At 44.7% G+C, this 12,617-nt stretch overlaps 1 protein-coding gene across 4 annotated transcripts in view; it reads left to right on the top strand.

Annotated features, from left to right (window-relative positions):
* Positions 1 to 12,617, top strand: part of LOC144133525 (methionine synthase-like) — a 39,984-nt gene that overhangs the window by 21,749 nt on the left and 5,618 nt on the right. For 3 of the 4 annotated variants that reach the window (XM_077666678.1, XM_077666681.1, XM_077666680.1), the window contains exons 17-28: positions 1,541 to 1,681; positions 2,234 to 2,323; positions 2,595 to 2,693; positions 4,087 to 4,251; positions 5,012 to 5,112; positions 5,619 to 5,686; positions 5,969 to 6,089; positions 6,676 to 6,757; positions 8,112 to 8,210; positions 9,672 to 9,747; positions 10,221 to 10,376; positions 12,153 to 12,343. In XM_077666678.1, coding sequence (XP_077522804.1) covers positions 1,541 to 1,681; positions 2,234 to 2,323; positions 2,595 to 2,693; positions 4,087 to 4,251; positions 5,012 to 5,112; positions 5,619 to 5,686; positions 5,969 to 6,089; positions 6,676 to 6,757; positions 8,112 to 8,210; positions 9,672 to 9,747; positions 10,221 to 10,376; positions 12,153 to 12,343 — 1,389 coding nt within the window. The remainder of the gene's footprint in view (positions 1 to 1,540; positions 1,682 to 2,233; positions 2,324 to 2,594; positions 2,694 to 4,086; positions 4,252 to 5,011; positions 5,113 to 5,618; positions 5,687 to 5,968; positions 6,090 to 6,675; positions 6,758 to 8,111; positions 8,211 to 9,671; positions 9,748 to 10,220; positions 10,377 to 12,152; positions 12,344 to 12,617) is intronic. The other variant, XM_077666679.1, reaches the window with a different exon arrangement.

Raw genomic sequence — 12,617 nt, 5'->3', positions numbered from 1 at the left:
AAATAGGACATTCGGAGCGCGTGGCCGTCGCTTCATGGAGCGCCGCCCGTAGACGCTCATGGAACCAAGGTGGTGCATTGTGGTATGGCGCGAGAGGGAGAACATCTACAAAGCAGAATTGTTCCTTCCAGTAGCCAATGAGCCGGCCTGTGGTTTACCACATGCCTGCGTGGCACTGCAAGGCTAGCGCTCCGAATGTCCTATTTCAATCCGTGAGTACTGTACACCGCATCTAGGACCTGTGAGACTACCGAGGAATATACACTGTGGTGGCTGCCCGGACAGCCGACACACATTCTGGACACACATCACATCCGAGCACACATCACATCCGAGCGCCAGCTCTTCCGTCTCGCGCCTCCTTTGCGTCTTGTGTATTTGGTGCATTACCATAGGAACAGTCTCTATGCTTTCGTCACTTTCATCAAAGAAGCTCTGGAACCTGTCGTTGAACTAGCCGACACCATCCAGAACTTCGGCAATACCGCAACTTGGCACTGTAATTAGCATCAGCCTCTGACGTTTACCCCAACAAAAAACTAACCATCCTTCGTGGCAAATTTTCTAAAGCGGGCTTCGTTGCATTCACATATTTATTGCGGCAAAACCAGCTTTACAAATAGCCTTTTGGTTTTACAGTGTCCATTCATAGTGACAGCTTGTGCGCCTTTCGTTTCCTCAGAACCTCCTCCTCCAACTTCTCTTAATTCACGCAGCTTATCGCAACCGATCAGGTTTGGTTGAACGGAGGGAAACGAAAAATGGCGTGAATTAGAGTGAGGGTTTCTTACAGCTAGAGTTCCTTTTTTCTGATCTTTCAAAATACTTTTTCAATAATTTCTGCTTCCTGAAATCAGCAATGTTGTGCGCGTTAAATTAATTTAAGACACACGTAACTGCCGCCTAGGATAAAGGGCATTTAGTCGCATATTTAGGCCGTATATCAACGCTGAAAGGTTTACCTTAAAAGGGGTCTCGAATGTCTGTTCATCGATTACGATTCGCTCCCCTATGAACGATGTTGGCCCGAAATAACTTTTCGTAAACGGGCAATGGGAACAGAGTCTTCATCTGCGCGACATCGAGCGTTGGCCGCCTCTCTATGTTCGGACTATTTCCCCCGTTTTCCCTCGAACTCCGCTTCTGGGTGCACACCAAGGTCGCGTACGGTAGCCCTTACCAACGACAACCGTTCTCCAGCCACTGTCTTGAGCGTTGGCGCTGTAGGCGGCGGTGTGGGTGAGTGCTGGCATTAACCCCTCACGCTGGCTGGAGTATTAAGTCACTATGACGTCATAGATTAGCCACAAGGAAAGAAAGAAGTTGACATTTTTCGCTTTGTTTCTCAGCGCGACTCGCCGCGTATGTGCGTGCAAAGATGGCCGAGATGTTCGCTGCAGTGTACTCTAGCCGTTAAGTGTGTTAACTTGCCATGTGTCAGAGATAATTACGGTCTTTTTGTTGCTTAGTATAATTGATGTTTACTTGTTTCTGGCTTCACCTAACGCTTTACTTCGATAAACTTCCGTGAAAATCGAAGGCTGGCATGGACATGGGCATCGTCAACGCTGGCTGTCTCCCCGTGTACGACAGCATAGACCGAGAACTCCTCAAGCTTTGTGAGGCAGTCGTCATGAACACGGACCCAAACGCAACTGAGAAGCTTTTGGAATACTCTAAGGTTAGTTCGCAACTTTTATTGTCGTTTGTTTTTCACGCCACTAGCCAATAGAGCTGTGTTTCTGAAAGTGTGGTGGCCGAAATAAAGTACGTCTAAGGAAACGACTTCATAAATGCACAGTTGATAAGTTTAGTTGGCGTGTGCGGTTGTTGCAAAGGTGTAACAAGGCAGTACAATGCATTGGTCTTTCCTTACTCATGTCTGTGGGACAACGCTATTTATAAGGCGCGCCATTATCACCCCAATTAACCCTTCCTACTGCCTGATGTCTTTCTTGAACGGCTTTGCCTCATGTAATGTTGCATCTAAGGAGGTGCAAACGTAAGGACTGGTGATTGTTTTATCTGAAACTTTGAGCCACACACACAAAAAAAGAAGGATTCCTTGCCCTCCATCCGTAATGTTTTTAACTGGGGCCAAAAGGAACATATTGGGTATTCATATTACGGTTACATCTCGTAGAACCGTTAGCCATTGATATTTCTGTCTCAAAAAAGGTTTCTTATTTCTGCGTTCAACATTATTTTTGGTTGCAACTGCTTCCACCTGAAGGGATTAAGCAAAGAAGAAAAACGGAAAGATGCTGATGACGGCTGGCGAAACGCCACTGTTGAGGCGAGGCTGAAGACAGCGTTAGTCAAGGTAGGCAACAGAAACAACTAACAAGTTGCTGCTTCCTTGAAGGTGTTGGCTGCTTCACTTGGTTTTGTTACCTGTTCTAAACGTAGTGCTTATTTCCTATTGGGAACTTTTTGAATGAAACCTGGTCCTTTCTGAAGTCGTTCTTTCGACTAAGCTTTTGTGATATTGCGTTTATGTGTGGTTCGTGGCAGTGAAATACCTGAAATACCTATTTATTTTTATTGTAAGTTCTACTGCGTTACATTTAGCATGAACTGCATTTTCGTTCTAGGGCTTGGACGCCTATATTGAACAGGACGTTGAAGAGGCCCGCAACATGAAAGACGTTTACCCTCGAACGCTGAACATAATCGAGGGACCCCTAATGACGGTTAGTTCGAGTCGAAAAATACGTGTCGGTCCGCATGTCATGCATGTTACTGCTCTTTTTGTCGTTAATTCGTTTTAGAATGTTAGTACACACAATGACAACGTTCTCAGGTTTTCGCGTCTACCCTGTGGCCTCGGCTGCACCTTTCACACTGATAGTGCGTTGTTGACTATATTTGCACCGTCTGTTGATATTAGCCTAACTAGAGCTGTTAGATCAGACCAGCTGCGAAACTTTTAATTGATGTTGATGATTGAAAACTGTTATTGAGCGAAACAGAGGACCTGAAGAGTACCATTGGGCGCAAGTATTCAAAAACGGCGGTCTGAGTGGGCCACAATTCTGGTGTTTACGAAATGTTGCCACGGCCGTCGTAAAAAACGTAACGTGAGTCCATGCTTCAAACTTCGAGATTCTTAATAAACGCACAACCGCCTCGCAAGAAAATCGGTGAATCAGATGCACTAAGAAAAAATTGCTGGTGGCCTTGCATTGCTAAGCAAGAAATATTGCGCGAAAGCAGGTTTTTGCAGGTGGGCACCAACTCCGTGTACTTGAAAGCGCGATTGAAAGCGCGTTTTCTTTCCTTTCGTGACTTGAGCACAGATGGAAGTTTATGAAGACTACGACGTGCAATGCACAGTGCGACAGTGTGTTGCAGTTTAACACGAGGCGTGATCGGCTGCGGCGACAGCATGATGCCCCCGTGCAGTGTCCAGCGAAGCTGATCTGTTCGCTCTACCGCGGGTTCGAAACCCAGTCGCGGCAATGTTTATTTTATTTCTCCAGGTTGTCCAAGGTCACCCTCATTCAAAGTATCGTTTATTTCCCGCCATTTCCCGCACCACGCGACTAACTTCCGAAGCATCACCACACTACAGCACTAAAAATCTATAGATATAACCGTTCAAGCGATAAATTAAGAGGTAAAAGAACCGAAAAAATAAACGCTTTTCAGAAGATAGTGACGACATCTGGCAACAGCTAATTTTGGCCGCTTCCCGATGGCGCCGCCATTGGTAAGCAGCTGGAAAGTGGCCTCAGGGACTAGACACATTTTCATGCGGAGCCGCTTGATGTGGCTTAGGCGCAGTGGGAGGTGAAGCTGACCAGCGTCTCCCTGGAAGACCAGGAAGCGCTGCTCTCCCCATAGCCAAGAAGTCAGCAGAAGCCGCAGGGAACCTGGACTAAGAACCCCAGCCGCAACAGCTATATAGCCAAAGCCACCACTTCTGCAATTAAATGTTCATTCATTCAGCTGGTATGCTTAAGATATTAAGCTCAGGGCGTAACGAACCTCAAGTCTTTGACGTGCCGTAATTGCTTTCTGCGAAGCATTACTTGCGACTACGGCGTCTGGCTAGGACGGTGACCTGTTGGACCACGCTTTCAGGGCATGAGCACAGTGGGCGACCTGTTCGGCGAAGGCAAAATGTTCCTGCCGCAAGTGATCAAGTCCGCGCGAGTGATGAAGAAAGCGGTCGCCTACCTCATCCCGTTCATGGAGCAGGAGAAGGAGCAGGCACGACAGCGGCCTGGAGCTTCCCCGTCGGATTCGGTAAATCACACCGAGACTGTGGAGAGTTCTAAATCATGTGAGGGTGGTTTGGCGTGTATACATATACTGTCCAGAGCATAAACCATTTATTCTGTCAAAACTAGACCATGCTTCCGTGACATGGGATCCTTTCTACATAAAAGGCAGACAGGAAGTGGAAACGCTTCAAAACACGCTGCTGGTTTTATATTTAATAAGTGAAAGGCCACTGATTTAATTTCCAAAATCTAGGTAGATAGAAGCATCCCAACGCTGGAATTCAGATGAAAAATCTCGCGACTAAAAGTTTTATTTTCAATATATAAAAGGCCGCAAAAGAAATAATGTACACACTTATAACCATTTTCATTGCATAAATCCCGGAACCACCACATGCATAACTTGCTCGCACACACAGCGTTCCCTAATTTATTTAAATATTAATTATTTCCACTTATTATATTCAAGCGGAATAATCTGTCTCCACGCGTAGCATTTAATTCATGTTTTTGGTCTCCTTCATGTAGCATTGCCATGCTTGTTCTTTTTTTCTTTTTACTTTTTCTTTCCTTCCTCACTTGATTCTCACTTTTCACGCCTAAATCTGCGACTCACCTTTCCCAAGTGGCTTTCAAGCTTTGATTAATTTTTCTACCTCTCTTCATTCATTCATTCAGGGTCATTCATTCATTCATTCATTCATTCATTCATTCATTCATTCATTCATTCATTCATTCATTCAATAATTCATTCATTCATTCATTTTCTACTTCTGGAAAAGGTTAGCTATGCTGGCGTTGTTGTTCTGGCCACCGTAAGAGGCGATGTGCACGACATCGGGAAGAACATCGTGTCAGTTGTCTTGGCCTGCAACAATTTCCGGTAAGCCTTCGTGATCTCTTGCCCCGTTTTCCTGAACGGTGCAATACGCGCCGTGTGACATCCTGAAGCAGCGACACGTGGAGCATCGCGTACGCTATAGCATCCCTTTCCTTTGGAGCTGCTGCTGGAGCCGCCATTGAATGCGCGCCGTTCTTCAGCTGTACCGTTATTTCCACCACAATTATTCAAATATATATTCAAGTTGACAGCTACAACCTTAGCCTGCAAGGGAAGGGAATAAATCGCTGTCTGTTTTGTTCACCCAGCGTTTTGAGGCTTTTAAAATTGGAAGGGGGTCCAAGCCATGCACTCTGGCAGCCTTGCCTCGCTAACGTGTTGAGCATACGCATATTTCCTTGCCACTCAATTTGCATATTCCTGAGAAGAGCTCGCTGTTGATGGCGTGGAGTGGAAATACGGGTGACCGGTTCCCCCCCTGGTGCGGCTTGAGGTTCGTTAAGGGTTGTGCCGGGTTGCTGATTATTATATTTTATTTCAAAATCCAGGGTCGTCGACCTGGGTGTTATGACTCCATGCGAGAAAATACTGCGTGCTGTTAGAGACGAGAACGCCGGTGAGTTTTTCTAACCATTGCTACTGAAATTACGCGCACCTTAAAAACTTCCGCATGTACCGGAGGTTGAAACTGATCTAGTAACCGTGGTATGGCTGCGAATAGTTCTTTCCTGCGAACTAAATAATGCTGCCCCTGTGTTCCGACATTTTCTGTAAAAAATGTTTACCTCAAGGAATTCAGTCATGACAACAGGTTTTAATCGCAAGCATTTGCCTAGTGGACTATCGATGTGCCTGCTTCTTGTCATCGCTTGTATTTTTGCTCTCGGCATCTGCGAAGACATTCTCGGCCTTTCCGGTCTCATAACTCCGTCGCTGAACGAGATGATCCACGTCGCATCGGAAATGGAGCGCCAGAAGTTCACGATTCCGCTGCTTATCGGAGGAGCCACGACATCCAAGTAAGCACCTCGAAGTTTGCCTTATCACATATTCCTCTCCTTAATGCCATCTGGCGCTGAGGAAGCTCAGATAATTTAAGTATAATAGATAGGTAGATAGATAAAAGGTGAAATAGAGAAAAGAAGAGAGAAGGAAAGAGAGATAGATATAATTTAAGAGAGGGAGAGATTAGGAAAGAAAGAAAGAACGAAAGAAAGGAAGGAAGGAAGGAAGGAAGGAAGGAAGGAAGGAAGGAAGGAAGGAAGGAAGGAAGGAAGGAAGGAAGGAAGGAAGGAAGGAAGGAAGGAAGGAAGGAAGGAAGGAAGGAAGGAAGGAAGGAAGGAAGGAAGGAAGGAAGGAAGGAAGGAAGGAAGGAAGGAAGGAAGGAAGGAAGGAAGAGAGAGAGAAATAAATAAATAAATAAAGAAATAAGATAGGAAAAAAGAAGGAAAGGAAGACAAAAGAAAGAAAGAAGGAAAGAAAGAAAGAAAGGACTATGGAAATATATAAAGGAAGACAGAAATAGATAAATAAATGCACCTGCATAGTAGAATGCATGTCATTTTACGTCGAATGCCATGAAACTGCATCATATGACATATGCAGGCGCCACACTGCTGTGAAGATCGCACCTTGCTATCGGTGCCCCGTGATTTACGTTCCCGATGCCTCGAAAAGTGTTGTCGTGGTAAGTTCGTGCGTTTGTGCCGACTCCGAGATGGTCTAGGGTATCATACGATCAAATTGCAATCGTGAAAACATAAGGAAAATGACGCTAGGTGTGTGTGGTTACATCTGAAGCTTCACCTCGAGTGAAATCTTTATTTGTTCGTAGAAAGATTTAGTATGATGAGCAAATGGACAACTTTATCATGAAAAGATGCTTACTTTGTTTACTTTATTTTCTTTTGCATAATGCAAAGCTGGCGAGTAATCACACTAATATATAGGGAGCTGCCCATGACAACGCTAAAGGGACAAGGCTTTAGCAGAGCTCTTTTTCAGGTGTATTATGTTACTATTCTTTTCGGTCTTGGTCATTGGTTTCAGTGCCATCGCTGGAATCTGCCAACTAGGTACTACATCGTTCGATAAAAATGACGTGAAATCAAGGGGATGAGGATCACCGTGCTATAGACGGTCGATTTTACGATAATGCCCACAGGGACCACGTTTAAAAAAAATAAAATTAGTTTTTGAGGAAAGGAAATGGCGCAGTAATCGTCTGGCATATCTCGGTGTCCACCCGAACCGCGTCGTAAGGGAAGAGAGGAAGGTGGGAGTGAAAGAAGAAAGAGAGAAAGATGTGCCGTAGTGGGGGGCTCCGGAATAATTTCGACCACCAGGGGATCTTTAACGTGCACTGACATTGCACAGCACACTGGCGACTTTTTGTGTCCACATTTTGGGATACCACCACATTTTGGGAGATTTAATTTTCGATAATTCAGTTGTTCCCATTTGGATTTTGCAAGCCCAGGGAGCGCGAAAGTTTTCAGTACCTGGATTAGAACCTCAGCTGTATTAGAATGGATTTGGATAGACTTCTAAGAAAGGAAAGACAGGGTTTAATAGAACAAATTGCTGGGGCTAGTTGGTTCATAATGCGCTATGGTGGAACCAGCGGAACAGACGCAGGACAAGAACACGGAGGCACACACACAACACCGCTGGACTCACAGCTTGTAAGTCCAGCGGTGTTGTGTGTGCGCCTCCTTGTTCTTGTCCTGCGTCTGTTCCGCTGGTTCCACCATTGCGAAAGACGGGGTAACTCTCTGTTTAACAGCATTAACAGCGCATGTTATCTTTAGTGTTACATGTTTAGGTATTTTAAAAATTTAGTGCTAGCCTTGCGAGCGGAACATTAAAGCTTCTTTTATGACTAAAAGGAATGTGAAGAATGCAAGAAATCCTAAAATTTCGTTCAGTCACTGAGAAAAAAAACCTCATTTCTTATGGGAGATTTACGCAAGCAGTGTCATTTATGACCAGTCACTCGAGTCTTTCAATTTTTTTTTCATCTCTTGCATTTTGATCTTCAGTGTACGTCGCTCCTTGATGGCGAGAAGAAAAGAACACTGGCGGATGACATCAAGGAAGAGTACGAGGAGATGAGGGAAGACTACTTAGACTCGCAAAGGGTGAACTGCGTTTTTTGTGGAGCATTTCCAGCACCTTTTTTGCTAAGCCGGTAGTCCTCATAGTCTGGTTTGGTTTGTTTTTATGGTGTTTAACGTCCCAAAGTGACCCAGGCTATGAGGGACGCCGTAGTGAAGGTCTCCGGAAAATTTCGACCACCTGGGGTTCTTTAACGTGCACTGACATCGCAGAGTACACGAGTCTCTAGAATTTCGCCTCCATCGAAATTTGACCGCCGCGGCCGGGATCGAACCCGCGTTTTTCGGGTCAACAGCCGAAGTCTTCATAGTCATATACTGCGTGTTTCCTATTTTCTGTCGGTCCTGGTTTTTAAAAGAAATGTCCTGCTCGAACTACTGGCCTATAGGGCTCAAAAAGCGACTACAAGGTAGTTTACGATGGTCTACATTTTTCTGATAAGTAGTTCAGCATCGCTACTTGACTGGGTTTTCCGGAATCGGCGAAAAATTTCAGTCCAATGCGGCATATGTTATGTCGAGGCGAGCGGAGCAGCCGATTTCACAGGCTGCACCACCTGGCCAACTGAGAGGGCCACTCCCACTCAGGCATTGATTGCCTCGCATTTCGCCAGACGGCGCAGACAGTCAGATAGGCTTAATGACTCTATATAGGTCGTTCCGATCGTCTCGACAAAGAATCTGACGCAGTCGATTGTAGCTTTTCGCCGAATCCAGAAAACCCAGGCAAATACCGACGTTAAATTGCTTATGAAAAAACACAGACCATCATGGGGTTGGTTGTTTGAGCCTAAATAGGCCAGTAGCTTGAGCTGCAGGAGAATTCTTTTACAACCCCGACAGATAAATCCGGAAAAACCATCCTTCTAACTCCATTTCTGACAAACATAAAACTCAGTAAATATTGTTAGTTCATGGTTCTAAAATTCCGCGCCATGTGTTTGTTCACAGCTTACGTTTTACTGAGGCAACACGCAGTAAATTTCAAAGCTACATCTACAGCGGACGCTATCAACTGTCCGTGACCAATTCAGAAACTAAGTATAACTTAGTTTTCCTTCCTGATTATCCTCAATGGCTGGATTTCCTGCAAAGTTTTCGGCCTTCATGACAGAAAATAATTTGTAATAAGGGAGTAATTGCTCACTGGCATCCACTCATGCATATGTCTCCGCTTGGGTGGATTACAAATTTACTCCACCTTAGAGATTCCCCTAAAAAATTTGATCAGAAGATAATTTGTCCGTATTCAAACAACGTAGTTGTTACGAGTCAGTGAAACAAAGACGCATTTTTGATAGACGCATGCTATTATGTGAGCGTTTCTGTGCGCGGCATTCCTTCACAGACATCCACATCGCTCGTTGTTAATAACTGTGCACATTCACTTCATTTTAATATGAAACAAAGACTTTATCCGCAATTATTTCCTTCCCCCTTTTTTTCTCAGTGAAAATAGTCACTGACTTATTTTTTTTTTCCAAGGAGAAGAAATACGTCTCACTGGAGCGCGCCCGACGAGAAAGGCTTCAGCTGAGCTGGAATTCTGAATTTCCTCCTGGTATGAACTGGTGCATTTTATGCTCGAAAATAGGCTGCTTCATTTAATATTGACAGGTGGCACTCCAGATACGTGGTCCTTTATATTGACAGGCTGTAAACTGTCGCTTAATTAAATCAGATATATACCGCCTCTTAACCTGCATCTTCACCAGGAAAATTAAAAAGTTTCTCATGTCTCTGGTTAATTTTTCACGTGCATATATGTGTCTTTGGATGCCACTTTTTTCATTTCTATATATGTCTTGAATGTAGAAGCTAAGCATCTTGATTGGTAGATATATGTTGAGAAATTTACACTATAGCTGTGCGCTCTATCGCCTCCTTGTCTCGCACAAAACGAGAGAAAATATTTTATACGGAGTGAAATCCTTAACTGCAGCATTTCACTCAAATAAACGCTGCAATAACAACTAACTGTACGACTTTAGAGCGTCACCTCACCGCCATTATTTTTTGTACATGGATGTTCAGTGAAGCCGCAGTTCTTGGGAACGAAGATATTCGACGACGTCAGCATTCAGGAACTGGTCCCATACATAGACTGGAAGCCCTTCTTCGACGTCTGGCAGCTCAAGGGAAAGTACCCGAACCAGCGATACCCGAAAATCTTCCAGGACCCTGACGTAGGTGAGCGCGTGTACTTCATACTACCGTCACACAGACACTCTGTTGAGTCAACGAATACCGAGCGCAATGGGGTTCGATCATCGCCACACGCCGAATAGCAGTGACCATTGAATTCAGCGGACATCAAATCAATGCAGGTTCGCGATCGACCACTGGAACCTCAAGACGTTTGAGAGCAGCCTTGTGCTTAGTATGCGTAGAAAAAGAACCAGAAAGAACCAGATTAAAAAAAATTAACGCTGATTTAGCCTGGCACAGGCCAGATGCGTTTGCACTTCGGTTTTCACTTCGATTTCGGTTCGAGGCTTGATTTTCAAGGTAACGCACGCTCCAGGCAAAGATAGGCAAAATCGGCCAGGTCTCTCTTGGATATGACGCGAAAGCGTTAATTAGTTAATGCTTATATACAGAATTGGTCATTCTCTAGTTTATATTCATAGATCGCTTGGAGCGGTTAAGCGATTCGCCACTGGCCTGCGATGGCAGGTACTGCCACCCGTGGGGCTTGTTAGACTCAGATTGCCGTTCCCGAGCAACACCTGCAATCATTCAATGAACGGCCACCTGCCATGGTGCGCATTTTGCTCCTCACAGTCCAGTAGACAGGTTGTGATGACGTCACAAAGTTATGCGACCTAGGTGGCCCAACTGAGGCTTAGGGTGCCATCGGGGAAGCGGCTTCGGACACACAAACATAGGCAAAATCTGAGGTTGGGCGTTATACTGCTAGGTTTGGCCTGTGTGGTCATACACATTCTCAATTATAACACTCCAATACTCTGTTGTGATTTTCTACATCCCTCCCGTCTAACAAGGACTCGCTTCCACCGCTGCTTTAACCTTCCGGTTTTTCATAACGACTACGGTGAAAGAACCATCGTCTATGCTGCTGCCATAATTTGGAACAAGCTTCCATTATACTTAAAAACAGGACAGATTTCACCCGATCTTGAAAATTTGTACTTGTGCGACCAGTATGAGACACCACTATATGTAAATATTATTTTAAATGCCTTTCGTTTCAATCTTTTTGTATTTTATATGTGTCTGCTGCATAATTTTTGTTGGGAAAAGTTTGTTCTGATGTGACCTCATTAAAAAAAATATTCTAAGCGCATTTCATTTCTTCACCCTGTTTATTGTTTATATGCAACTATTGTATAAATTCTGTTGGAAGAAATGTATTCTGAGTCTGTCCCGCTACTTTGTTCCTGTACTTATTGCATGGGCCCCAAGTATAGTCTGAGGTACAACACTGAACAACGTTCGTTCAGTGGAATGAATGGGGGCCTTGCTTGAGCACCTCATATCGCACAGCAGGCGAGTTACATTACAGGAAGTCTTAGGACCACTGATTAGCATCGTCAGTTATTAGGGACGACGATGTGTAGTAAAGCAGCATGTGATGGCAACAAATGTGTCACTCTCTGTGTGAGGTTTAGCCGGCGTCTATGTAGAACCACGCCTCAACTACCGCGGTCGGTTGAGACGTAGTAGAGAGGATACCAGCAAAATTTCGTCTGAGGCGATTAGTAAAGTCATTTGCCTGGAAATAGATCCTCGCCAGGCCCATGTAAAATTTATAATGCAAATTTGTCTTTTGCAAAATTTTACATAATTATCCCATACTATATTATTTTGTTAACTTGTTAGATCGTATTGCAGAACTCTAGTCTTAATTCATCGCCTACATGCCTGCCTACATAACCGGTCTACACCGCCTTTGAGTCCCATTAAATACTTGTCAATACGAAATTTATCTTTCTCATTTTTCAGGCGACGAATCTAAAAGATTGTTTGAGGAAGCAGAGCGCATGCTCGCCGATATTGTCCGTGAAAAACTTCTCCAAGCCCGCGGCATTGTGGGATTCTACCCGGCCTGCAGCGTTGGTGACGACATTTCTCTTTTCGCCGACGATGAGATTCCAAGAGAAAGCATCGGCACTCTGTTCGGACTCCGACAACAGGTGGGGAGTTGTTTGCCGTGTTTATTCCGTGCTTGCCAAGTATCTTTTTTGCTCTCCGCATCTGCTTGCGTGATTTTATCATTGTGTACAGTCTTCACCACCTCGCTCAATTAACTCTACTCTTCTTCACGAAAAGGCCTTAAAGACGGCAAAACCTGCTTTCATGTCCTGTGAGCCGTTATTACAACGATCGGTGATCCTGAGGTCTTAGTAATTTGCAGTGTCACAAGGATGGCACTGAGAGGGAGAGAAACAGGCTTGACAACATGCCGTT

This window comes from Amblyomma americanum, chromosome 5 (assembly GCF_052857255.1).
Source record: "Amblyomma americanum isolate KBUSLIRL-KWMA chromosome 5, ASM5285725v1, whole genome shotgun sequence".
Classification (NCBI taxonomy): Eukaryota; Metazoa; Arthropoda; class Arachnida; order Ixodida; family Ixodidae; genus Amblyomma; species Amblyomma americanum.
This window is presented reverse-complemented; position numbering and strand designations above follow the sequence as displayed.